The sequence below is a fragment of the Urocitellus parryii genome, chromosome 3 (assembly GCF_045843805.1).
Source record: "Urocitellus parryii isolate mUroPar1 chromosome 3, mUroPar1.hap1, whole genome shotgun sequence".
Classification (NCBI taxonomy): domain Eukaryota; kingdom Metazoa; phylum Chordata; class Mammalia; order Rodentia; family Sciuridae; genus Urocitellus; species Urocitellus parryii.
The window spans coordinates 27086014-27113961 of NC_135533.1; the positions used below are offsets into that span (position 1 = coordinate 27086014).

Consider the following 27948-nt stretch of genomic DNA (forward strand, 5'->3'; position numbering starts at 1 on the left):
CACCACATAAAAATAAATAAATAAACAAAATAAAAATATTGTGCCCATGTATAACTAAAAAAATAAAATAAAAATCCCTTGACTGGAAAGCAAAAAAGAGAGTAAAGGTCCCACTATCCCTTCAAGAGCATGCCACAATGACCTGAACACCAGTCACAGAGCCTTACTTCCTAAATGTTCTACTAACTCCCAGTAGCACAACACTGGGGGGGCAAGCCTTTACCACATGAACTTAGGGGACCCTTACAACCCAAGCTATAGCATATTCTCAGGGTAGACTAGAATAGACATCCAGGTTCCTTTTTAAATTCCTTCCTACATTCAAAGCCCTTTGGCATTGCTTGGTGTATGCTATCCTGTAAGCCATCCTGTGCTATCATGCCAGGCTAAACACACATTCCTCCTTGCCATTTGTAGGACAACTGATACCTGGGGTGTTTTTAAGTTCTCCCATTGGGGTATAATTAAGGTATTATATAAGTAGGCATTATATCAAATAGAATTCAGTCAAGGAAGTAGACTCTATAAATGGTTTATGGATAAGGATTTTATTGTAGGTATTATAATTTTTCACAGTTTGGGGAAAAACTGAGGAAATAAAACTCTGAAAAGGAATCATTGGAGGATCAAAGAAAAGTCATTAAAAAGGGACCACAAAGGGATCTGCTGAAGAAGTATGTGCAATGATGTTGCTTCTGCAACTGATGGTAAGCATGAAATTGTAGTTACCAGGTAAGAGAGTTAGAAAAAATGGAGGGTAAATCAAGAACAAATAAGAAGCCAAAAGGACAAACTGAAACCCTAACCCTAACATCAAACCCCAATGATGCAGGCCACCTGCAGATAAAGTTAGTGCCTTTGTCCATATTGCTACATGTGGTACTGGTCCAGACATTGAAATTTGAAGATCTCTTGGGAGTTGGAGAAGCTGTCGAACTGGTTTCTATACTATGTAGACAAAGTGAGGCAGAATGTCAGTAACAAAACACATACACACACACACACACACACACACACACACACACACACACACACATACACGTACATGAATTCCTTGGCATACAAAGAACATAGTAGTGATGCCTGGGGCCTGGCACCAACCTTCAGAGCATAATGGATGCTGCTTCTTTCTTCCAAATCTCAGAGAAATGTCCCTAGTTGCCAACATAATATTGAAACCACAATAAGGAAGGAAATTCTGGGAAGCATAGTTATAGCTGAATTGGCATAGCACAAAATTACCATGTCATGATACTCACCAAAATTCAAAAAGAAAAAGGCAGTGATTCATCTCAACCCCATCCCGTGATCCTACTAAATAAGATATGAAACTATGTCAGATGTATTTAAGATCAACAGAAGTGACAAGACAAAATAACTCAATGAACTCTATTTTTTGGTTCTGACTACCCAACAACTCTTACCTGAGATTCTCATACATTATGACTAACACTAGAATAGCAGGTTTTATGAATTTGGGCTACTGTTTTGTGTTTTTTTTTTAAGTAAAACCAAAACAATAATTGGTGTCCATGATTGAACTCAGGGCTTTGAACATGCTAAGCTTACCCTCAGCCCTTAACTTAAATTTTAATTTTTAAATTTTAACATTTAATTGGCATATAATATTTATACTTATTTATGAGGTACTGTTCATAATTCAATGCATGTATACAGTGTGTAATGATCAGATAACTTTAGTTAGCATTTCCATCTCCTCAAATATTATTGTTTCTGTGTTGGTAAAATTCAAACTCTTCTCCAGTTATTTTGAAATGTATAATTACTTGATGTAGACTACAGTTATCCTATTGGGCCACATAACATTATTGTGTTTTGGCACCCATTATCCACCCAATCACTACACCCCCTCTCCAATATGCTTCCTGTCCTCTAGGGACCTCTCTATTCTACTCCTTATTTCTATGTGATCAGATTTTAATGCTCACAAATGAGTAAGAACAGGTGGAATTTATCTTTCTGTCCCTGGCTTATTTCACTTAACATAATGTCCTCCAGTTCCATCCATTTTGGGGCTACTCTTAATAAAATGCAGGGCTGGATGGATCATGGCTTTGACTCAGTGGTAATTCTTAGGTGACTGTGCAAGATTAAAAAAATAGGTCAAGATCACTCAATGTCTTATCTAATTCTAATTAGGCTATATATATAGTCTTTTATATCTAGCATTACTGTAATGTTTGATAAGTAATTTTTATTTACTTTCTTTTCATAAAACTTCAATATTTTAGAAGGAAGTAATAGAAAATTATGTAATTATTGTTTTTTTCTCCTCTTTGAACTATAATTTCCATACATTAAACATCTCCTTTTAAGAAAAGGAGTTTTTTTCAACTAATAGGACACCATTTTTTTATAAAAAGAAAAACAAAACTACCATTCACCATGTATGGTTATGGAAAAGAAAATGGGCTTGTGTACACTAATGAGAAATAAGCTTTAGAAAATAAGTACACTGAATTTAACATTATTCTGAAATAAGAAATTTTAATAAAAGAGAGGATTCAAATGGCAGAAATGTTATCAAGATTTAACTATAAACAGATAACAATAACAATCTGAAATCCTGATTTAAAAGAGATAAATACACTAATGGAGACAAACTGATAATGTTTGGGTTAACAGTCAACATTAAAGAAGACAGTGCGGGAAAATTCATACAAGAATTACAGATTACGCTAATTACAGTTTCACTGATGGTGAAGAGGGAGGTCCAATGACAGTGAAAGAATCTAGACAGTGCGGGATAGTTCATGCATCTTTCATTGTCCTTATTAAGAGGTAAAGAGATTGTCATATTGAGGTGTTAAAAGGATTTTACAAATTGAGTCGTGATGGTTAAAAAAAAATTATAAAACTATCAGTGTAGAGAGACCCATTAAGAATGTCTACATTCCTCACTGTATGGGAGCATGGGAAGAGGCGGGGAAAAAAGATGTCTGAGAGTTAACTATTCTCTGATGGTTCTGCCCAGGCTGAGGAACGGTAACCTCTAATTCTCACAGAGGAGTACTTCAAACTGAATTCTAATTCCTTGCATGTGTGTTTTTGGGATGAGCCCAACTACTATGTATAATTATAAAGCTCCAATTTAAAAAAAAAGAAAAGAAAGAAAAATGAGAGTCGGATAAGAGCTCTTGACTATGACTCCAAAAAGCTACTGACAAATAATTGAAGACAAGTTTCTTTTATCCGTTCCACGAGAGTCTTCTTAGAGATCTCAAATCTTGGACACTTTTCTCAATAATGCTTTTGTGCCACAAGTTTTAAATTCATTGTTTCTCCAAGCAACAGCTTTGGCAATTACTCCACTCATCCTTGCAGAAGCAGCTTTGAAGGCACTGTTTTACCAATTGAGTTTCCCTGTCTTTTACGTGATTTGCTTTTAAATCTGCTGGAAGATTTTCACTTTAAAGATTCTGGTACTTTGCATCTTTCTCAATTAGTATAAAAATTCAAGTTCCAGTCTCCAGTCAGTCAAGTCTTCAGTTCTATTCCATTCGAAATGTTAATTCCAGAGGCACCAATTCTGCACCTTACGGTCCCTTGGCGCACTACTTCTCGACCTTTTCTCAGGGCTTTACTCTGGTTTTCTTGTAGACTTGCTGCCTCACCCAGAGCAGGACAAGCGACGTCAAGAGCGCAGGCGGCTCTTTCACCGCGAGCCTTCAGTACCACGCATGCGCCAGTCTGCAGACGCTTGCGGAAGAAAAAACATCCCGACGGCGGCTGGCTGTGACGTAAGCGGCGCGCCACAAGAAAGTACTCTGCTTCCTTGGGAGGGAATCGCCCCGCGCCGTTATGGTGCACTGCAGTTGCTCCTTGTTCAGAAAGGTCCGTTTTCTGGTGTCCCTCAGCCTGGTGCACCTATTTCCACCTGAGGGTCCTGTGTCTTCCTCGCTTTTCCCAACTGTTTTCTTTCTAGGGGCCTCTTTTCTGCTTGTCTTTAGGAGTCCTCTCGACCCCTCCTGGTGTCGGGCTTTGCCTGTAGAGGTGAAGAGGGCTGCATTGAGTGATTAGAACGATTGGCGACAGGGTTTGAGATTCTTTAGGGGCCTTGTGTGCACGTGGAAGGAAATGGGGTACCTGCCTGCCGTTCAGGCACGAAATATATTGTATGTGGGGTATAGGGTTGTTTTGCTTTTATTTGGGCTCACATATTGAGTTTTTAAAGTATTAATCGTAGACTTTTTTAAAAATAGATTTCCTTTCAATACACTGCTTTTAAGATCTTTCTAGAGAGGACTTTATCAGGGAACGGAAATGTGTAATCGATGTGTCTTGCAGAAAATTTAGGCTAGCTTTTGTGTAGCATTTTTCGTAAAAATTCACAGCTGCTTAAAAAACCAACCGAAAAAAAAACTTACGATGGCCTCTGCTAACATCATATTTTGTACACTTACTTTATTACTAACGATTACCTTGAGATATTCCTTTTAAGTGAACTACTAAACTTGTGAATCTGATGAATCTAGAAGGGTTAAAAAAAAAGTCGCATGTTAAATGGAACTTTAAAAACCTTCCTCAAGAATTTTATAAGAATGGTCAGTGTTTCGATTTATAAAAAATTTCCTGGATATGCTTGATACTTAGAACTATCCTTAATGACTAAAAATGTGAAAATTTTTAATTTAAGAAATTACTCTGTAAGGTGTGTTGATAGTCTGGGAGGTTAATATGTATATCTTTACCTACAAAAAGTTATTGATTTAGTGAGGAAAACAGGTAAAATATACAATTTCAAAAAGTGTAATAATAGAGGTATAATAAAAATGCTGAGAGCCAGCATTGTCGGGGTAAGTGTTGATTATAGGAATTAAGAAATCTGTTCCTCCAATGTTCTTTCAAATAATGGAACCAAAGTATGGTTTCATTATTTGAGGGAACATTGAAAATATGGCATTTAGAAGAGTTTATGATAGGGAAAAATGGCATTCTAAGAAGAAAAGCATGAGCAGAGTGGCATGGGGTCATGGCAGAACATCATGTAGAAAAGAGCAAGATGAAGAGGCAATTGGGAGGGATTGAACAAATGAAAATGATACTGGTAAGGGCTTTGAATACAGTATTATGCTTTTTTTACTTAGTAAGACCAAAAAGCCATGCATGGTTTTTGAGTAGGGGGAGAACAGCAGTAGAGATCAGATTCATTTCAGAAAAATAGCTGTGGACAACAAGATGGAGGATGCATTAAGGAAGAAATAACTAGGCATCTAAAGACCATTTTGGATTTAATGTATTGGTCAAGGTTCTAGGGCAGTGGTACCAGGAAGGAGAGAGCTTGCAGGGCTTCTGGGAAAGAAACAGGTGTAGTCTGAAAGACATCTATTTCTGCTGTCTCATTGAATAGCTATGATTCCATTATTTGAGGGAACATTGAGGAAACAAATTCTGGGGTGGGAAAATTTGGGGTTTGTTTGTTGTTTGGGTTTTTTTGTTTTTGTTTTTTTCTTTTGCAGTGCTAGGAATCCATTCCAGGGCCTTGCACTTTTTGTACTCTGCCACTGAGCTATCCCCAGACCAATATTTTGTTTTTGAGGTGACAGTAATACATTCAGGTGACATCCACCAGCAAGTTACATAATTTAAGGGTTTCAAATATAAATTAAATAAAGACCCTGCTCTCAGTTGCTTCAAATTACCAAAAACCTACATCCTGGTGGAGATATTCAACAGGTTGGGCATAGAAAATATCTCACCTAGGTGATAGTTATTGATATGGACTGAAATCACCCAGGAGAGAAAATTTAGGATGAAAAGGGGACCCTAAGTGAAACAAAAATCAATAACTGAAGAGTCCTAAGAGGAATGGGGAAAGGAGGTGAGATGAGAGGTGAACTAAGAAAAGGCTCTAGAATTGGCATAAAGAAAGCCATTTTTTATTCTTTTATAAAAAGAAATTTTAGTGAAACAGAACTGGAAGTTCTAAGTTGATAGACATATTTGATACCTAATGTTTTTCTCTCTTTTTTTAAGTATGGAAATTTTATCGATAACCTAAGACTTTTCGCCAAAGGAGGAAGTGGTGGAATGGGTTATCCTCGTTTAGGTGGAGAAGGTGGAAAAGGTGGTGATGTCTGGGTTGTAGCCCATAAAAAGATGACCTTAAAACAACTTAAGGACAAATATCCTCAGAAACGGTTTGTGGCTGGAGAAGGAGCAAATAGTCGGTAAGTGCTTACTGAATGACTTTAATTTTATAGAATTAAACCTAAAGAAAAAAAAGTTACCAGATAAAATTTAATTGGTAATTTGAAGTAAATTATATCCTGTATTTATAACTGAGCAGGTCTAAAATGTTTAACTCATGAAAAGCTGGGTCTGTGCATTTGGAGCTTTTAATCTTTTTACCCATTTTTTCTCTCAGTGTCTTTCTGTATTCCTATTCCTGCCCTTCCTGATAGAGAAAAAATGATGTGAGTCCCCACTATTCTAAAATTATCTTGGACGACCTTTAGGAAATCTTTTTCAACTATGCTTCTCTGTACCACCATTAAAAAGCAATCAACTGTAGTTCTTTCACCCAGAGATAACCACTATTTTTTACTTATTCAAATACTTTTTTCTGTGTTTGCACAAAGTAATTATATGTATAATTGTGAAACAAAAAAAGGAAAAAAATGAGATCACAATGTTTTACAACCTGTTTTTACTTAACATTTTTTTCATGGTTATAGTTGTTTTTACTTTAATTTTTTTTCTGTTATAACCACAATATAACATCCTTGTGTAGATGCTTTTTACGTAGTTGTTCAATATTTTTTGGAGGAGAATAAATTCCCGGAAGTGGACTTACTAAGTTAGAAGTTTGTACTAATTTATTTTTTCATGAGCAGTTTAAGAGTAGCCACATTATCCTTTTATAATTTAAGTCCTTTTATTTGAGATCAGTTTTTTAAATGTTTTATTATGCAGTGTAGTTTGCATTTTTTTCTAGCTTATATTGTCGCAATGAGATTTTTCATTCCAGATGTGTAATATCTTAGTTCATTTGGGGTTAAAATGACTTGGTGGTTAGCTTGGTAACTTAAATCATTACCTGTTACCATTTTTATATGATACAGTAGTCCAACATGCAATAAGTAGGGATAATTTTAGTTTTCCTTTAGTATTTGATCATTTACTATCTACATTACCCAGAAGAGTTGATTGCTATTCTTCTTTGTATTTGTTTGAAGCATAAACCACTTAATTTAGGAAGTTTTTCTTATTTTAATTTAGTTTTTTATTTTATTTCTTTTTTTTTTTTTTGAAGGGTTAGTGCACTGCAAGGCTCTAAAGGAAAAGACTGTGAAATCCCTGTACCTGTGGGTATTTCAGTAACTGATGAAAATGGTAAAATTATAGGTGAGTCTATTGGCATTTATAAGGTTGTGAAAAATATGCATGTTTTGAAAAACTGATTGGGGGGTCTTAAAAAATAGCTTCTTGAGTTTCAGAAGTACTTTTTTAACATTAATAATTTTAGCTTCTAGTTTATAAAAAGAGCTTTCTAAAATGTATATAAAGGTTGTTCAATACTTACTGTTGGATAAGATTATTTAAAGACATAAGAGTACTACTTGTTTTTAAAACATATAATTGGTCTTTTTCATTTGCCTACAGAAATGTTTCTCCAGGATCAGACTTATATATTTATTATACTTATTTTGATAGAACTGGGATTGAAGCTAGGGCATCGTACATGTTAGGCATGTATGAGTTGTATCTACAGGCCTGTGGGGTCAGAGTTTTAAAAGAAGCTTGGTTTTGTGCTTTAGCCCTTTAGATTTGTAAACTGAAATTTCTTGATGTTTTTCTAGCAGAAAAATACCACAGTATTGATTTCACTTATTAATTTTTGCTGTTTCTCTCCCTTTTTTAAAGGAGAACTCAATAAAGAGGAAGACAGAATTTTGATAGCTGAAGGTGGCATTGGTGGTAAATTTCTTACAAATTTTTTACCATTGAAAGGCCAAAAACGAATAATTCACCTTGACCTGAAGCTTATAGCTGATGTAGGCCTGGTAGGGTATGTACCATGCATATTTTTATCATACTTTTAGTGAGCCAGCTCATAAGTAGGAAATAAATGTAAATAACAATTTGGGCCATGAATTATTTCTGGTTTATAGAATTTGTGTGCTGTGAGTGTACTTTGTATTTGTGCCAAATACACAGTTGACCCTTGAACAGCGGCTGGGGTACCAACCAACCCCATGATTGTTCCCCTGCAATCAAAAAAATGCATATAACTTTTGATTCCTCAAAAACTTAACTAGTAATAGCGTGCTTCTTGACTGAACACCATATAGATAACGTAAACAGTCACATTTTATGTTACATGCCTTATGTGTCATGAAAATTTTGAGAAATCACTTTTTACTATTATATGCAATTTATGGAACAGACAGGCAGTTCATGTGGATATGATTTTGGTTACATGGAATTTTTCAGTGGATAGTTGCAACACTTGAGGTTATTACATAGCAACAAGAGGTGGCTTAGAAATTATTACAGTAGTGCCTTTTGTACTGCAATTAATTTTATGAAGTTATGGTTTTGTACTGAATGTTTTGTTTGCTTACATTTACCTTGACTGCAAATGGTGCCATGTATGGTTGTAAGTTTGTGCATAAGTTTTTGCCAAGTTCCAGAACAAAAAATCTGCACTGAGGTGAGATTTGCAATTCAAACTCATATTATGCAGGTGTCATCTTGAATTATTTTCAAATTGTTGACATAGAGTTTCATAGTTACTGTTCATTTGTAAAAGAAAATCAGAGAAATTGTATTGATCATTGGAATGTGAGAGAATGAATAAAGAAAAATAAATTCAGTCAAATGAAATATAATAAGAAGGTTAAAAAATATTACTGATATAATATTAGAAATCCAAACAAACCATACTTTTAAAAGTATACAGAAAGAAAAAAAATGATTAGGATATTCTCAAGTGTTAAGTATCATTAATTAAATATGTAAAGACCAGCATGGACATTCTCAGTCCTCAGACTTACACATTTTGGGGCATTGAAATGGATCTTGTTGTCATTGTTTCTTTATGTCTCTACTTAGGATCTGTCTATTCTTAGTACTGCATACCTTAATATTGTCCTCTCCACTAGTCTCCACTCTTTCATTTAACAGTGCCATTTAGCTGAGGGATTTGTTGTGCTGGTGCCTACCACAGGAGGATAGATAGCAAGATGGAAAGTAGGAATAGGAAGGGTAAACTCTGATTTGCTTTCCTCTCTTTCTCTCCTTCTTCTTCTCCCTCTCCCTCTCCCTCTCCCTCTCCCTCTCTCTGGCTCCCTGCTACTGTACTAACCGTTTTTCAGGTGGAAAAGATAGGAAAGCTGCCTTTTTGATACTCTGCTCCAAATTTTTCCTTGCTTTTCCATTGCCTATTTTTTTAAAGCTTTTTTCATATTTCTCTCCAGCCATCTCACTTCTCCTTTATCAGACTATTACTTCTTTATCAGACTGTACTTCTTGCCCTGACTGACCAGCCACTAGGTCTTAACCACTATTGACTTAGAGTGCCCAGAGGGCCTATTCTTGCTAATGTTATAACAGGGAAGGTGTTTTTCTAGCTTGCCATTCACATTTAATTTCATATATATATATTAGTTGGACACAATACCTTTATTTTATTTATTTTTATGTGATGCTAAAGATCAAACCCAATGTCTTGCACATAGTAAGCAAGCATTCTATCGATGAGCCACAACTCCAGCCCCTACATTTATTTTTTTTAACTAAGACACTGTTATGAAAATTGTGAGGCATAGTTTCTGTAATTTTCTATATTCTTCAGGAACATTGTGGGTTTAATAGGGTTTTGTGGACAAGAACTAGAAATCCAGCCATTCACAGCCTCATTTAGTAGAAAATGTTTTTCAGATTCCAAAGAGACACCTTTAAGACTAAAACAAAGATAGCAAGGCTGAGTACTAAAGGTGAGGGACTATTTGGGTTAGAATCTCAAATCTTTAAAAGGCTGGCTTGGTCTTAGGTAAGTTACATAGCTTCTCTAAGCCTTTGTTTTCTCATCTTTAATAATGGATGGAAGGGTTGGGGCTAACTCTACCTCAGTGGTAGAGCACTTGCCTAGCATGTGTGAGGCACTGGGTTTGATTCTCAGCACCACATATAAATAAATAAAATAAAGGTTCATCAAAAACTAAAAGAATGTTAAATAAAAATCATGGACAAAAATGGGTACAATTTGCTTTTTTTCCGAAGTTATAAGAGCCTGGGTAGAACAAAATATGAGAAAATAATGTATAGTCTAGAGGAAAATAATCATTAAGAATTCTCACATAATTCATTATAGAAAGATTTTTTTATGAAGAAAATTGTTAAAGAGCTCCATTCTAGAGCCTATATATTTTTATAGAATTTTTAAGTAGTATTACACCATTATTCCCTATAAAAGTTTGTCAGAATTTTTGAAAGAAGACTTTCCTCAAATTTGAATGAAAACTAAAGGCATGTTTGTTTCATTACTAAATTTCTGAATTTCTGAGGCTCAGATTGAGCCTCAGAAATTTGTTAGTGAAGTTCATTCAAATAAAAGTTCACATTTGTTAGTGAAGTTTATTCAAATAATGCGAGTAAAATTTACAAAATAAACTTTTAAGAACCCCCTTTCTTAGTACTTTTTAAATACCTGGTAGACTTTTCTTGATGGAAATATAGCAATAAAATCAAAATCCTTTAAAATGAACATATAGTTTAATCCAGTATTTACTTACCTAGAAATTTATCCCAAGAAAGATGTTAAAGATAGGTACAAAGGTTTATGGATAAACATGGCATTGTTTAAAATTTTTAGGAAAAAAAATGTACAAATAATATACATTTGTTTGCAGAAAGATAAAAGCAATTATCTATTGATACCACCACTCAGAAATGACTGTTAACAGTGTATACCTGGTGTGTATATATATATATATATATATATATATTTTTTTTTTTTTTTTGCAATTAACTGCAAAATATTGGAGGCAATCTAAATGTTTATCAATAGAAAATAGCAAGTTAAGCTTCATCCTTGAAAAGTGCTCATATTATTTACTTAAAAAGCAGGCCAACTGAGTTTTTTGTTTTGTTTTAAATGAAGACTTTATAATTGCCAATTTATGGAAAATCCAAGGCAAAAGAGCATGTTAGGTGATAATCATGTAGATGCCTGAATGGAAAATAAATTGTGCGGGACAAATGATCCTGTTTCTTTAAAAATAAATAGAAAAGGGAAAACACATGGAGGGAGAGTTTGTATCAAAACAGATAAAAGAGACATCAGCTAATTGTAATGCATGGACCTTTTTGTGTCTCTGTTCAGTCAAACAGCTTTAAAAATTGTATTGGCAACTTATTAATATTTGTTGAAGTTAGGTGATAGCTGCGAGGGTTTCATTATTCCTCTTTTCTGATGTGTATGTTTGAAAATATTCATTTTTTAAAAAACAATGCAAAAAACAAAATGAGTAATATTTTATTAGTGTTTGGCTAGAGGTAGTAGATTGTCAGTTTTTTAAAATTTATTTGTGATTTTCAAAGGTTTTTAAATAATTAGAATAAATTATTTTAATCTTTTATTTCTGAAACACTTCAGATGTCGCTCATGAATTTATTTTTACCTTTTTCATAAATAAATTTTATTTTCAAGTTTTGCAGATTCTATTAGATTTATGTTCTACTCTTTTTTAGTGTCAGGAATTGAACCCAGTTCCTCATGCATGCTAAGTGTATACTCAACAACTGAGCTATACCCCCAACTCCTGTATTTTATTTTTAATTCGGGAAATATTCAAAAAGTCTACTTCTTGAACTGTTGGGAATTCAGGGATAAGCAAGTATTAGTAATATTGATATATGTTGTAATATATAATTTTATTTTCTCACTTTAGATTCCCAAATGCTGGAAAATCCTCATTGCTAAGTCAGATTTCTCATGCAAAACCTGTAATAGCAGATTATGCATGTAAGTATAAATTGTTGTATATTTTAACGTGCAAAGAAACTTTTAAAGGCTTAAATTTTCTGAGTATAAAATGTTAAGTTTTCTGCGTAAAAACCTTTGGTCAGGTGGCTGGGGATGTGGCTCAAGCGGTAGCGCGGTCGCCTGGCATGCGTGGGACCCGGGTTCGATCCTCAGCACCACAAACAAACAAAGATGTTGTGTCCGCCAAGAACTAAAAATAAATAAACATTTAAAAAAAAAAAAAAAAAAACCTTTGGTCAGTTCAATCCTATATTTCTTATTTGAAATCTTATAATCTCAGGAAAGTTTATTGTACTTGTTTCATTTAATTTATTTCTCTGTTGCACATTTATTTGATTTCCTTATAAGCTACTTACACTTTATCAAGCACTGTAGTAGATACGAGGAAGACAGAAGTAATTATTTTCATTTAACAAGTATTTATTGCTAGGAACTTCATTAGGTTATGGGGTTACAAGTTTCTAACATTAGTTGCACTTATAGACTAGTGAGGAAAGGCATATATATTACTAACAAATATAAGGGAATATAAAAGTGATCAAAGAAAGAGTGTTGGTGACCTTGAGGAAGTGTGTGATGCTTGGGTCAAGATAAGAAGAATATTATGAATTAATTAGTGAGAAGGATTAAAGGTGAAGGGCCTTTAAATCAAATGAAACAGCTTGTACTCAAAGATTTATTAGTGGGCTATGTTGTGGCTCAGTGGTAGAGTGCTCGCCTTACATGCATGAGGTACTGGGTTTGATCCTCAGCCCCACATAAAAATAAAATAAAGCTATGTGTCCACATAAAACTAAAAAACTAAATATTTTTAAAAAATATATATAATGTATAAACAAATATGTGCAAAATATATTTTAAAAAACAAAAGACTTATTAGTGGCAATGAGATATGTATGGCTAGAGAACATGAATTAAGGGAAAGAGGGAATAGAGATGAGGCTGGAGATGTCAGTACAGACCATATTACACAGACCATGTGGGCTTATTTCATTTTATTTAATATCTTATGTTTTGTGGGAAGCCATTAAGCAATGGACAAAATTATTTGATTTGTTTTTCAAGAATTTTTGTCTGCCCATAGTTTAGAAATTGATTGGTATGGGACATAGGTGTATGTAGAAAGAGTAGCTTTTAGGCTATTGTGCTAACTAGATAGATAGAATGAAAGCTTGGATTGAGAGTACGACTGAATAGGATAGAATCTGTACCATTACTAAGTAAAAAGACATACAGTGACATTAATCTGGAAAATAAAATTAAGCCATCCTAAAATTGGTCTCTGATGAAGTAGAGTTAATTTTGGACTAGACGTTATAAATTCGAGGCTAGTATTTACTTTAATGTACAGGGCTCTTGAGAAGGAAAAAGGAGGAAAAGCCAAAAAAAGGAAAGAGGCTATCGCTAATCTAGAATCGGGAAGACTTAAGGATAACCAAATGAGAAAGAACTAGGGAATTTTCACCCATGGACCCAGAGATAGAGACCTAAATTCTGAGCCCTTAAGCATTTTACCATGTTCCTTTAAGCTTAAAAGAAGAAATTTGAGACCCAATAATTAGATTAGGCTTATACAACTGTGCAGATTCTAAGAATCTATGTCTACCCTTTTTCAAATATATTGTAAATGGCAAAGATAATTGTAACATCTATTCAAATAGATTAGAAAAAATCTGAAACTGTTCACAGGAAAGAAATATTATTGATTCTGTATAAAATGCTGAGACCATTTAAAGAGAGCTAGCCTTTATGCTAGCCTTATTGTTTTTTCCTTTCAGTTACAACATTAAAGCCTGAACTTGGAAAAATTATGTTCAGTGATTTTAAACAGGTGAGTGGGGTTTTATTTTGTTTTAAGTAAAATGTTTGATTAGAAATGAGATACTTTATTTTGGTACTAGGGCTTTGTGATATTTGCCAGTTTCTGGGTGTTCAGAGAAAAAAGTAACAAGATTTTGTTTTATGTTTTAGTGAAGCTGTGGTCAAATTAATTCTTGTCAGCACTGTCATAGCAAAATATTGTATAAGAATTTAATTTCTTGTTCTTCCAAATATTACATCCAGTTTATTCCTATAATATCATGTCTTCCTTAATCTAGTGCTTCTCATTACAAGTTCTTAATGTTGTAGTGTATTTTGCATTTCCAAACAATACTTTCTAAATTCATGGACATAATTTCATTCTAACTTTCTATTTTTGTGGAGGGGAGTTTTTAAATTTTTATTCACACATTCATTTTTCTAAAAATATTTTTTAGTTGTAGGTGGAACAATAACTTTATTTTATTTTTTATGTGGTGGTAGGGATCAAACCCAGTGCCTCACGTGTGTCAGGCAAGCACTGTACCACTCACTGAGCCACAACCCCAGCCCCCAGGGAAAAGTTTTAATGGGGGTTTTGATTTCATCTAGTTATTAAACACTTATAAGGAATAACTATAGATTTTATTCATGTTCATGCAAAGCCTGCATATGGTTGTTTATAGTAACTTTATTTATAATAACCTGGAAACAACCAAGATACCTTTCATTATGGAATGTTACACAAATGTTTACTTTAAAAAGTAAAATATTCATCTCTAAAAATAAAGGTGCTATCAAGCCATGAAAAGATATCGAAGAATCTTGAATGCATATTAATAAGTGAAAGCAGCCAATCTAAAAGGGCTATATACTGTGTGATTCCAACTTCATGACATTCTAGAAAGATAGGAGAAAGCAAAAAAATCAGTGGTTACCAGGGTTAAGGAGGAAGGACGGATGAGTCAGCAGAACACAGAGAATTTATAGGGCAGTACAACAATTCTTCTGATACTGTAAGGGTGGGTGAAGTATACATTTGTCAAAACCCATGAAATGAATACCACCAAGAATGAACCCTAATGTAAGTGAAAATGATGTCAATGGAGGTTCAAGTAATTTTCTGATGTAATTAATAAGACATAAAGATTTAAATTCATTTTTAATATTGATAAAAAGATAACAACTATTATAGAATATTGAACAGTAAGTAAAATTATAGATACTGTATACCATGACTTTAAAGAACAATATTTAGGAAAAAAAGGAATATCATTTATACCTTTTTTTTTTTTTTTTTTTTGGTTACCTGGGATTGAAACCAGGAGTGCTTAACCACTGAGCCATGTCCCCTGCCCTTTTAAATTTTTTTTTGTTGTTGTTTTAAGACATGGTCTTGCTAAGTTGCTTGGGGTCTCATTAAGTTGCTGAGGCTGGCTTTGAATTTGCAATTTTCCTGCCTCAGCCACCCAAGCAGCTGGGATTACAGGTGTGTGCCTCTTCACTGGGTGTTTATACATAATCTTATTTATTTATTTTCCTGTTTTCTTCATTTTATTCAAAGGGAATGCAAAAGTTGTTTTAGTAAAATTATTCTGATAGAGACATCCTTTGTTACCTATTTCCATACACTTCTATGGGCTAAATTCTAACTTTTACTATTCAAAAGAAATAGATACCTTATAATCATGACTTTTCCATCACTTCAAAGATAGTTCATGTCAAAAATTTAAGCATGGTCATGTAAAAAGCACTGAAAACCCACCATGCAAATGACTATAGCAAAGTTAAAATAGTCAAGATTATGTGCATTTCTATTTCATTTGGGGGCAAAAAGCCAGCATATTTTAACAGTTTTTGTTCATCTTAAACAAATCGAAGGTACGTTATTCCAAAGAACTCTTGTCCTTCAGAAGCCACCCATGGAACAAACTATCTCAACTTGAATGTATAGTATCTTTATTCCAGAATTCAAATGCATCTTTATTTTTTCATGGAAATTCCTCTACCCTGTTAAAAGGAAATCAGTAGAGAATCTCTGAAGGAAATTTCAAGACATGAGACCTCTGTTGTTGATATTTCTTTTTCATATAATTGTAACTTCTGATAAGACTATGAATTTTTTATGTACACTAAGCAGTAAATGTAGAGTACTTCTTCTCATTTCTTGCTGCACATCGACGTTGTTTACATGACCTAAGAATGACAATGATAAATGATGTCTGGTCTGCAGAAATTTGAAACTAAATCTCTTGGAGGTAGGGTTCTGGTCATCTGTTGTTTATAGGAGTTCCCTATAAACATTAGGATGCTCAGTTTGAAAAAAAAACAGTGTAGTATGATAGTTAATAATTCTCTTCAAAAGGAATATACTTCAAAAGGAGTATAGGGTTACTATATTCTTTCACTTTATAAAAATAGTAATTCTGCTGGTATAATATGAAGAGAAAAGAAACAATGCTGACATTTACAAATTGAATGTAAAATTTAAAACTATAGAGCTATATTTAGTAAATGTTTACTGAATTAATGTCTTTGTAAACATTCAGATTATAAAAGTTGAAATTCTGTGAGAATTTCATTGATTAACAATATAGTTTATGGAACTATAGATTTGTGTCACTAGTAAATGCTAAACTAAACCCCCAAATCTTTAGATTGTTAGATTAATAAGTTAGAATAGAACTTATATTTTAAACAAAGGTTTAGATTCTTAACAGATTCCTTTTTTTTTTTTTTTTGCCATAAAGGTATCTTGGCTTTTCAAAGATCTGTTGGAAATCATAAATTATGAATAGTTTGTATTTGAAATGTCATGAAAATTTTGGGATATAATTGAACTGTGATTTTCATACTTTTTTTCCCCCATCAAATCATTAATTTTGTATTAGATATCTGTTGCTGATTTGCCGGGTTTGATAGAAGGAGCACATATGAACAGAGGAATGGGCCACAAATTCCTCAAGCATATAGAAAGAACTAGACAACTGCTTTTTGTTGTAAGTCATATGCATACTATTGTGGTGTTCAAATATATGAATATAGTTTTTCTAGAAACATTTTTATAAGTAATATTTAAAGATTAAATAAATATAGTCATGTGTTACATAACCACATTTTGGCCAGTGATGGACTGCATGTATCTTATGGTAGTCCCGTAAGATTATGCTATCTAATGACATCATAGCCATCTTGGTTTATGGAAGTACACTCTGTGATGTGATATTCAGTGATGAAGTTACCTAATGATGCATTTCTTAGACTATCCCTATCATAAGTGATGTATTACTATACTAGCATATTTTACTCTGTTAAGTCTGTTAAGATGTGGAACAAGTGCAGTAGGTAATCTGTGTATATGAGTATGTAAATGGCATTGTTGCTATGTCAGATGCAAGTTTGGCCATAGTTATGATTTGGTTCCTCAAGTTTTCTGGCATATTATTATGCAATATCTGTTTCATACTATGTTTGAATGTTTGAGTGCTTGAGTTACATATGAGATTGTCTACATTTTATCAGAATAATTATAGTAATCTTGACAATTTAATTTCTGTTACTTATTTTGAATTATTAAATTATTTTTAGCTTAAGAGAGTAAAACATTTCAAAATATAGAAATGTCTGACTATTCTTATGTTAAAGGCTCTCTCTCCTTCTCTTTTAGGTCGATATTTCTGGATTTCAGCTTTCTTCCCAAACTCAATACAGAACTGCCTTTGAAACCATAATACTGCTTACAAAAGTAGGTTTTCTGTTTTATTGTATTCTTCACCTGGTCTAATACATAGACTTGTAATATAATAATTAGAATAATTAGTATATACTTTTTTTTTTTTTGGTGGTACTGGGAATTGAACCCAGGGCACTACATGTACATGGTAGGCAAGTACTCTGCCACTGACTACATCCCCGGCCTGTACTCCACCTCTTTAAACATCTCAGTTAAAGAATTATTTAAATTTGCTAAGTGCAGTTCTTAAATATCCATTTATTCCCCAAACTGTTGTCATGGATAAAACTCTCCTGGGATTCCAGATCCCTGATATGTATTTATTACATTTTACCTCACTTCAGCTTTGTTATATTGTCTATTTTTGAAACATTATCCGTTCTTAGCTTCATGAATCATAATTTTCTGGTTTTATTTCTACTTAGTGGACTATTTCTCAAATATTTTAGGCTCTTTTCTGCTCAATGTTTTTTATTTTTTTCCCCTTCCTTGCAGTGCTTAGGGATCAAACCTGGGAATTCACAAATACCAGGAGTGCACTCTACTACTAGGGTACATCCCAAGCCCTCTGCTCATCCTTTAAGTTAAAACATTATTCAGAGTTATATCCTAATCCTATTGTGCAGATTTACCCATTTTTTTTTTTTTTTTTTTTTTTTTAGAGAGAGGATTTTAATATTTACTTTTTAGTTTTCTGAGGACGCAACATCTTTGTTTGTATGTGGTGCTGAGGATCGAACCCTGGCTGCACGCATGCCAGGCGAGCGCGCTACCGCTTGAGCCACATCCCCAGCCCCTACCCATTCTCATTTCAATTATATTAATATACCAATGACTGAGATATCTAATCTGATATCCACATCTTTTGTTTGTGATTTAGGCTATTAGACATCTCTGATCGGATGTTCTATTAGTCACTTAAACATAATATATATAAAACAGAATTCTTTATTTTTTCAACCTCATTCATCTCTAGATTATTATGTAAGCTAGAAACCTGGGTAGTGTTCTGGATTTTGTCCTCTTAACCACCTACATCAAGCTCTGTCAGTTTTACATCTCTCTGAAAGCCATCCATGTACCTTTGGCCACACTTTTATAATCATCAGCCCCTCTCACCGGAATATTGTATCTGGTCCTGTTTGTTCTCCCTGCTTTCTGTTTTGTTTCTCTCCAGTCCATTTTATATATGGCATGCAGAGTTATCTTGTAAAAGAACTAAGCTCATGTATTTGTTTCCTGCTTAAAAAACTTTGATGGCCCCCTATTGCTATTAGAACCATGTTCTGTGATGTCTGGCAAGTTTTTGCTCCTTTCTTGTATCTTTCTTTTCCCCTTTTTGTGTATGCTGATTCTAACCATAAGATTTGTCTCTAACACAACAAGATGTTGCTTACCTCCAGGACTTTATAAAAATGATTTTGTTTGCTAATTTTTTATCTGTACGGAATAATGTTGCTGTGAACATGTTATGTGTTTTTGTGAAAACATGTTTTCATTTCTCTTGTATATACACCTAAGAGTGAAGTTGCTGGATGCCAACTCTTGTTTAACATTTTAAGGAACTGCCAAACTCATTTCCACATGGGTTGTATCATTACACTATTTTATAGTTCCACATCAATGTCAGCATTTGTTCCTGCCCATTGTTTTTATTTTAACTATCATAATGGGAGTGCTATGTTATTTCACTATGGTTTTGATTTGCATTTGCCTTATGATTAATGATTTTGAGCATGTTTTCATGTGTTTCTTAGCCATTTGTATGTCTTTTCAAATTCTTAGCCCACTTTTTAAAATTTATTTTCTAACTGATCCATAATAATATAAAAACTGTACATTTTAATGGGATATCATATAAATGTTCAGTACATGTATATATATGAAATGTTTAAATCAGATTAAACATTTATCATTCCTCTATGGTGAAAACTTTCAGAATCCTTTCTTTTACTGTTTTAAAGTGTACAGTACATTATTGTTATCTGTATTTACCCTACTGTACAGTATAACACACCGGAACTTTTTACTCCTATCTATCTTAGAATCCATTGATCAGGCTGCCCCCAACCCCAATTCTCCTTAGTCTCTGGTATCAAAATGTTCTACTTTGAACTTGTATGATATCAAGTGTTGTAGATTTCACATATGAGTAGGTAGTGTAGTGCTTGTCTTTCTGTACTTGGCTTATTTTACTGAACATAATGACCTCTATGTTGCTACAAATGACAGGATTTCATTCTTTTTATATGGCTGAATAGTGTTCCAATGTATTTATGTAACACAATGTATTACCTGTTCATCAGTTGATGGATATTTCTTCACCTTGTTTCTATTTATTAGCTATTGTGAATAGTGAGTGCTACAGTGAACATGGGAATAGATGTCTCTTTAATACTGTTTTCATTTTCTTGGGATTTGTACCCAGAGGTGAGATTGCTGGGTCATATATTACTTCTGATTTTCGAGGAACCTTCATACTGTCTTCCATAATGGTAGAATAATTAAAATTCCCACCAACGGAGTATAGGGGTTCCTTTTTTTTTTTTCCACATCCTCAAGAGCAGTGGCTCTTTTGTCTTTTTGATAGTAGCCATTCTAACAGGTATAAGGTGATATCTTATTGTAGTTTTAATTTTCCTTGCTTTTACAATTAATGATATTGATCACTTTTCATGTACCTGTTAGTCATGTGTATGTCTTCTTTTGAGGAGTCTTTATTTAGAACTATTGCCCATTTTAATCCAGTCTACACTACCCAAAGTGAGCTATGGATTCAACCCAATTCCTATAAAAATTCCAGGAGCATTTTTACAGAAATAGAAATATCACAAAATTCATAAGGAATTACAGAAGACCCTGAATAACTAAAGCATTTGTGAACAAAATGAACAAGCCTACAGGCTTTATACTACCTCATTTCAAGACCTATTACAAAGTTATATTAATTAAAACATCATGGTACTGATTTAAAAACAGACATATAAACCAATGGAACAGAATAGAGTCTAGAAATAAATCGATGCATTTACAGTCTACTGAACTTTGACAAAGATGCTGCGAACACAGTGGAGAAAGGACAATCTCTTTAACAAATGATGTTGGAAAACTCAATATCCACTTGCAGAAGAATGAAATTTGACCTGTATTGTACACATTCCATGTTTAAAAAATAAGTCAAATCAAAATGGATTAAAGACTTAAAATAGTATTTTTTTCTTTTTCTTTTTTATTCTGGAGATTGAACCCAGGGCCTCACACATTCTAAGCACTTGCTCTACCACTGAGTTATACCCCTAATAAATGTTTAGACTTGAAACTCTAAATACTCTTAGAAGAAAATACAGGGAAAAAAATTCTTAATGTGGTCTGAGCAATGATTATTTTGGATCAAAGCCCTAAAGCACAGTGAACAAAAGTAAAATAGACAAATGGGATTGCCTCAAATTAAAAACCTGTACAGCAAAGGAACCAATCAACAAAATGAAGAGATAGGAGAAAATATTTGTGAACCATATAGCTGATAAGAGGCTAGTATGTAAAATATCAGAATTCAGCTGGGCATAGTGGTCCTTATAATCCCAGCTACATGGGAGACTGGAGCAGAAGGATTTTGAGTTTGAGGCTAGCCTGGCCTCATAGCAAGACCCCATCTTAAAAAATAATAAGAAGAAAACAACAACAATATATATGAAGAATTCAACTCAATAGCAAAACAACAAAATTCTTAATATCTAAGAAAGTATTATCTAAAGCAAGTCACAAAGATTTATTCCTAAGTATATTTACTCTTTCTAGGATTAATCAGATGTAACATTTAATTGTCATTGACTTTATGAATTTTTATCTCTGTGAAGGCCAGATGCCTATACCTGGCTATAGACACTCATTAGCTGGCTATAAGAAATCGTATGAGCTAACATGTACTATCACATAACATAACCAGAAACATTTTTGAATTACTTTGTTTTATGGTTGTTGGGATTTATTGCATTTCAGTGATGTGAATGGGCTTCAGATTTCCTAGGTCATTAAAAAAATACATTACCAAATAATTTTTATAAATACTGTTATAAAGGTATATGGTTTTTTCTCTTGTGATTTAAAGGAGTTGGAGTTGTACAATGAGGAACTTCAGAAAAAACCTGCACTCCTGGCAGTTAATAAAATGGATTTGCCAGATGCCCAAAATAAGTTTCATGAATTGATGAACCAACTCCAGAATCCTAAAGGCAAGTCCTCTCATTAACTTAATTCCAATTTAGTAAGTCCTTATTATTTGTAGAGAATGTTAAGTGTTATAATCAGTGGAAAAGAAGACTGATAGTTTCTACTCTTAAAAACTGTATATTTGAAGAAAAAATATACCACATAACACATTAAATAATATTTTAACAGTCATTATCAAGTTCCAGAATGTGTAATATGGACAAGTTAGAAGAGACAAAAGAAAAGGATTAATTTGATCTAAAAATGTCAGCCTTTATGAAAAGTAAAATTTAAACTGTTCTTTTAAATAGTGAATGGGAATTTAAAAGGGTGAATAAAACCAACATTTACCTGTGAAATCTTTCACTTTAATATATTTCAGAAGGTCTAGAACTTCTTTCCCCTAATATGCCCTAAATTCAAGAACAGAGCCAATAGTTCCTAAAAAGAACTTGAGTATTGTATGGGTGACACAGAAAAATAGATGCTGTTACTCTAAAAGGATTTGTTTGAAATTTTCTAAATAGACCACTTTGTGTAAAGGAATTTAAAGGGACTTTTCACAGTTTTAAATGTTGACCTTTATAGAACACCTGTATCCTATGGTGATGATAGTTTCAATTTTCTGAGTCCTGTAGAGGAACAAGTGAGGGGAAGTAAGGTGCATGGTAAGTGGCTAACATATTTTTGAATGGTATTAATTTGTCTGAGTTTTTAATCTTTGAAATAACAATTGGGAATAATAGATCATAGTATATTAGAACTAGCAGACAGTACTAGAAAGTCCTTTCTCAAAATTTTTTTTCTAATTTACATGATAGAGCTATCCTTGAGTTAATAAGTCACTCTTTAAGATATAAATATTCCCTAATATTATTAAATGTCTTTATTCCTTAATGTCACTTGCTTTATAAGGTCAGTAGTTCTGTTTCCTAGTTAGTCTTACAGAAAAGGGAATTTTCAGGGGTTTTACCAGAAGTTAGGGTGATTCAAGAGTTTGTAGCTATTCTGGACCATCATAGTTTTTGTTTGTTTTTGGTGGACCAGTATAATTCTTGAATTGGTGTCTCTGGTCTTTCGTGGAGGCCTCGGAATCTCAGAAACCAAACTCCATGTTGGCTTATCCAGTCTCTTTCAGTTTAACTTTCCTGGTTTATGTTGTTAACCCATCCAATCAGTATGCTGTTTGCCATTTCCCATTGGCAGGGAAAAGGAAAAAGTGACATAAGATCTATTAACCCCTGAGGATAATCAATTCAACTAATCTGAAATTATCCCTTGAACTTTCCCTATTTCTTCTTCAGCTTAAGTATGAATCCTAGCTTCAGTGATGATAAACTTATACTTTTAAGAAAGAGAAAGGTCACCTGTGTAGTAAAGGCCAGCTAGAATATCATATTATCGAAATGATGTTATTATTTTTACAGAAACTTTCAAGTATCTCTCTTGCTTCACTTTATTCCCCCACAAAAGGAAATTTTATTACTCCCATAAATGTATTGTGTTCATGTCATCTTTTATTTATTTATTCTTAGTTTGATTGAAAATATATTCATCCAACAAGTATTTACTAAATACCTAACATGTGCCAAAACATTAACCGTTGTCATAAGTAAAATTCAAAGACTTCTGAGAACTTGTTAGAGAAGGGGAATAGGGAATTTAAAATACTAAGTTTTTGGTTCCCAGCTTCACAAATCAAATTTCCAACATAGTTTTGATTTACTCTCAAAGACAGTGACTGTCATCTTAGCTCTATGTTCTTTGTTTCAGATTTCCTGCATTTAGTTGAAAAACAAATGATTCCAGAGAGGAATATGGAGTTCCAGCATATCATCCCCATCTCTGCAATTACTGGAGAAGGAATTGAAGAATTAAAAAACTGTATAAGAAAATCACTGGATGAACATGCCAATCAGGAAAATGATGCACATTTTAAGAAACAGTTGCTTAATTTAAGGGTTTCTAATACAATATCTTACAGTAAGCCACCATCAAAGCATGTTGTCACTAGTTCCAAGAAGAATGTAATATAACTCTTGTAAAAATAGTATTAATGGAATACTATTGTATCCCAATAAAGAAGGAAATTATGTCATTTATGAAAACATGGATGAATCTGCAATACATTACATTAAGGGAAATAAGCCAGGCACAAAAAATCAAATTTATGTGTTATTACTTATATATGGAATCTAAAAAACTGGAATTCCAGAGTACAATGGTGGCTACCAGGGGATGGGGAGACAGAAGTTAAGGAGATGTTATAAATTTTAATTAATATGAAGAGATTTGTGCATCTTGGTGTCCATAGTTATAATAATATATCCTGTTTGAAAAATTGGTAAGAAAGTAGGTTTTAAGTGTTCTCATTATAAAAAAGAAATATGTTAATTAGCTTGATTGAGCCATTCCACAGTGTATAATATTTGAAAATGTAATGCTATGCTGGGCCCTGTGGCGCACACCTATAATCTCAGTGGCTTGGAAGGCTGAGATTGGAGGATCATGAGTTCAAAGCCAGCCTCAGGAAAAGGGCACTAAACAACTCAGTGAGACCCTGTCTCTAAATAAAATACAAAAAATAGGGCTGGGGATGTGGCTCAGTGATTGAGTGCCTTTTAGTTCAATCCCTGGTACTGTCCCATTTCCCCCCAAAAAACCGTGCTATACATGATAAATACGTATAATTCTTATATGTCTATGTCAGTTTTAAAAATGTTAATGAAATGGTATTAATTTGAAAGCTTTGCCACTCTTTTTTAGTATTATTACTGACCTTCTGATATATTTGCCATCATTCAAGAACTATACCTTTTTAAGTTATCGTTTTGTAGTTAAGTCTACCACTAGTAAAAATATTAGCTGAGAGCTAAAAATTGCATTTTACAAATTAATGGCCAGTCCACCATATTCCTTACTTAGGATTTTCCTATTATAATTTTTTTAATCATATAGGATTCCCTAAGTGATTATTAGAATGAGTTTACTTCTTTGTTTTTGGATCTGTCATCTACCTGGTTGCATCAAAAATTGTTGTCTTGTGTAAAATCTTTTTTTTTTTTTTAAGAGAGAGTGAGAGAGGGGAGAGAGAGAGAGAATTTTTAATATTTATTTTTTAGTTCTTGGCGGACACAACATCTTTGTTGGTATGTGATGCTGAGGATCGAACCCGGGTCACACGCATGCCAGGCGAGCGCGCTACCGCTTGAGCCACATCCCCAGCCCCGTGTAAAATCTCAAAACCTTAAATTTGAATATATGTTCAGTGATATTGACAGTCACCAATAATATGTGACTTGAGCTTTTACAAGTTTTTTTTACAGATTTTTTTAATGAAGTATAGTATTTCCTGCTTTGGAGAGGATTGCTCTGTCTCATTTCTTTAGTAAAGAGAATAACTAGGAAATATAAACTTTAAACAACATTATCAATTTTTAGGAGTTTATAATTTCTAATTTCTTCTTGAGTATTTCAAAAATACTTACAAATAGAAATTTTCCCTTTAAGTGAATTTTATTATGTAAACAATTTATGGGGGCTGGGGATGTGGCTCAAGCGGTAGTGCGCTTGCCTGGCATGCGTGCAGCCCGGGTTCGATCCTCAGCACTGCCGCAGTGTGGCTGGGCACGATTCAGGAGCCACTTGTCAAAAGAAACGAACTTTATTTTTAGAACCACACACGCCAAACAAAACAGCTCCTCAGAAAAATCCCTCAGAGCCCAAATGCCACCACTGGCTTCCCACGAGCCTCTCTCCCACTTGGTGGCTCGCACGGGGAGCGACTGAGGGTAAGTAAACTGCTCGCTCCTGAGGGCAGGGGGAGAGGATGGGTAGCCATTTTAAGATTCCTCTTTTGTTTTGTTTCATTTTTGTTTTAAGTTGCCCGTCCCTGGAAATGAGTGAGATGGAAGAAAAACCGCTCACATCTGAGGAAAAACTATTTACGTCTGAGGAACAGATAGGGAGAAAGGATGGATGCACATATCAGGAGGATAGAAAGAATATAATGATTTTGTGTTGTTCCATTTTTATTTCATTCTGTCTCGGTTTTGTTTGGCGTCATCTTGTTGGGTTGTATTATAGTAGAAATACGGGATCAGCAATTAGTAAAAAACAAACCGAAAGAGTGTTAAGTAAATTGTTAGAGGAAGGAGGCATCCCAGTAAAATCAAGAGCAGTCAGGGCATACATTGATACAATACAAAAATGTAGCCCATGGCTTTTTAAGGAGGAGTTGTTAAATATATCACAATGGAACCATCATGGTGAGGATTTAAAAAGAATAGAAAAGAACAGCCCAGGGACTCTGCCAGTTGGCACATTGCCATTGTGGACGTTCATATCTGGTTTGCTTAGTCCAAAGCCTTCAATTCAGACAAAGGTAGAGGAAGGAGAAGACATATTGATTCAAGTAAAAGAGAAGGTCTTTCGAGCTAGTCAGAGGAAGGAAGTTTAGAGCAGAAAAAGCCATCAGGGGAAAAGTTACAACAGGAGACTGCTACTAACACCTTTCTATCAGAGGGCGTAAGTGTCCAACCAACAGCACCACCTCCATATGCTGGGAGGCTCCCAACCCCTGCAGTTGATAGTTGGGATCCTGAGACAAGATCTCAAGTATTAACATGCCCTGTATTTGAGGTAGGAGGGCAGCAAATTTACCATGCTTTAAATTTCAAAACAGTGAAGCAGCTAAAAGAGGCTGTTACAACCTATGGTCCTCAAGCACCCTTCACTGTAAGCTTGGTCGAATCCATTAACAACTTGAACATGACACCAGCAGATTGGGCTAATATGTGTAAAGCTGTGCTAAATGGAGGTCAATACCTGTTATGGAAGGTTGCCAATGAGGAATTTTGCAAGGAGTGGGCTAGGCGAAATGGAGCAGCTGGTTATCCTCAGAGAAATCTAGATATGTTGTTAGGATAGGGACCTTATGAGGATCAGCAGCAACAAATTGCATATGATCCTGGCGTATACGCACAAATTGCTGCAGAGGCGGTTAGGGCATGGAAGACTTTACAAGGACATGGAGGTTTATAAGGTCAATTATCTAAGGTAATACAAGGAGCTAATGAACCTTATGCTGAATTTGTAGATAGGCTTATTCAAACAGCTACCAGAGTTTTTGGGAATACAGAACAAGCAATGCCACTAATAAAACAACTGGCTTATGACCAAGCAAATCGTTGGTGCAGAGATATCATTAGACCATGGAAACAGGAAGATTTAAACACATATATTAAATTATGTAGAGACATTAATGAACAAGAGCAAGTCATGGCAGCTGCAGTAAAACAGGCTTTAGATGCCAGAGACATTAATGAACAAGGGCAAATTGTGGCAGCTGCAGTAAAACAGGCTTTATATACCAGGCCAAGAATATGCTACAATTGTCAACAAACAGGACATTTTAAAAGGAATTGCCCCATAGGAGGAGGGTTTAACAAAACTAGGTATCAAAGGAGTAGAATACCGGGTATTTGCCCACAATGCCATAGAGGGAGACATTGGGCTAATGATTGCAGTTCTCAAACCACCATAGAGGGTACTCCATTATCAAAAAATGAACAAGGACAAGGTGTTTATCCACAATATCGTGGACAAAGGCATTGGGCTCCGTTGCCAAAAAATGGACAGGGGGCCCCAATGCTCCGGGGCCCCAAACCACAAATATACGGAGCACTGGAGGAACCCAGCAACCCCATCAGGGTAGTGCCCAGGACACATTGTCCATCAGATCCCTCATCAGACAGAGGGAGCGCAGGGTTGGACATCTGCGCCTCCGCCAGATCAGTACTAACTCCAGAGATGGGAGTTCAAATCATTCCCACAGGGGTGAAAGGACCTCTTCCCAAAGGAACAGTAGGCTTATTATTGGGGCGCAGCTCTTCTACTCTAAAAGGACTTTTGATAAGTCCTGGGGTAATTGATCCCGATTATGAAGGTGAAATAAAAATTATAGCCAGTTCTCCAAAGGGTATATCAGTAATTTCACCAGGAGATAGAATAGCACAGTTACTAATAATACCAAGCCTACATGATAAATTTTCCAGTCATGCTGTAGAAAGAGGTTCCAAGGGATTAGGCTCCACAGGTGTAGATTGGGCTATGCTTTCTTTAAATTTAGATTCTCGCCCCATGCTAAAACTAAATATTCAAGGACATGAATTTAATGGGCTACTGGATACAG

The 27948-nt window shown here is 34.3% G+C and overlaps 1 protein-coding gene across 1 annotated transcript; it reads left to right on the top strand.

Annotated features, from left to right (window-relative positions):
• Nucleotides 1-3747: 3747 nt before the first annotated feature.
• On the top strand, nt 3748-24494 carry Gtpbp10 (GTP binding protein 10). Its single transcript, XM_026399351.2, has 10 exons — nt 3748-3855; nt 5998-6191; nt 7277-7368; nt 7888-8032; nt 11919-11992; nt 13792-13844; nt 16705-16812; nt 17481-17558; nt 21655-21778; nt 23529-24494. Exons 1-10 carry the CDS (start codon nt 3823-3825, stop codon nt 23789-23791), a joined length of 1164 nt encoding a protein of 387 aa, XP_026255136.2. The 5' UTR covers nt 3748-3822; the 3' UTR covers nt 23792-24494.
• Nucleotides 24495-27948: the final 3454 nt, after the last annotated feature.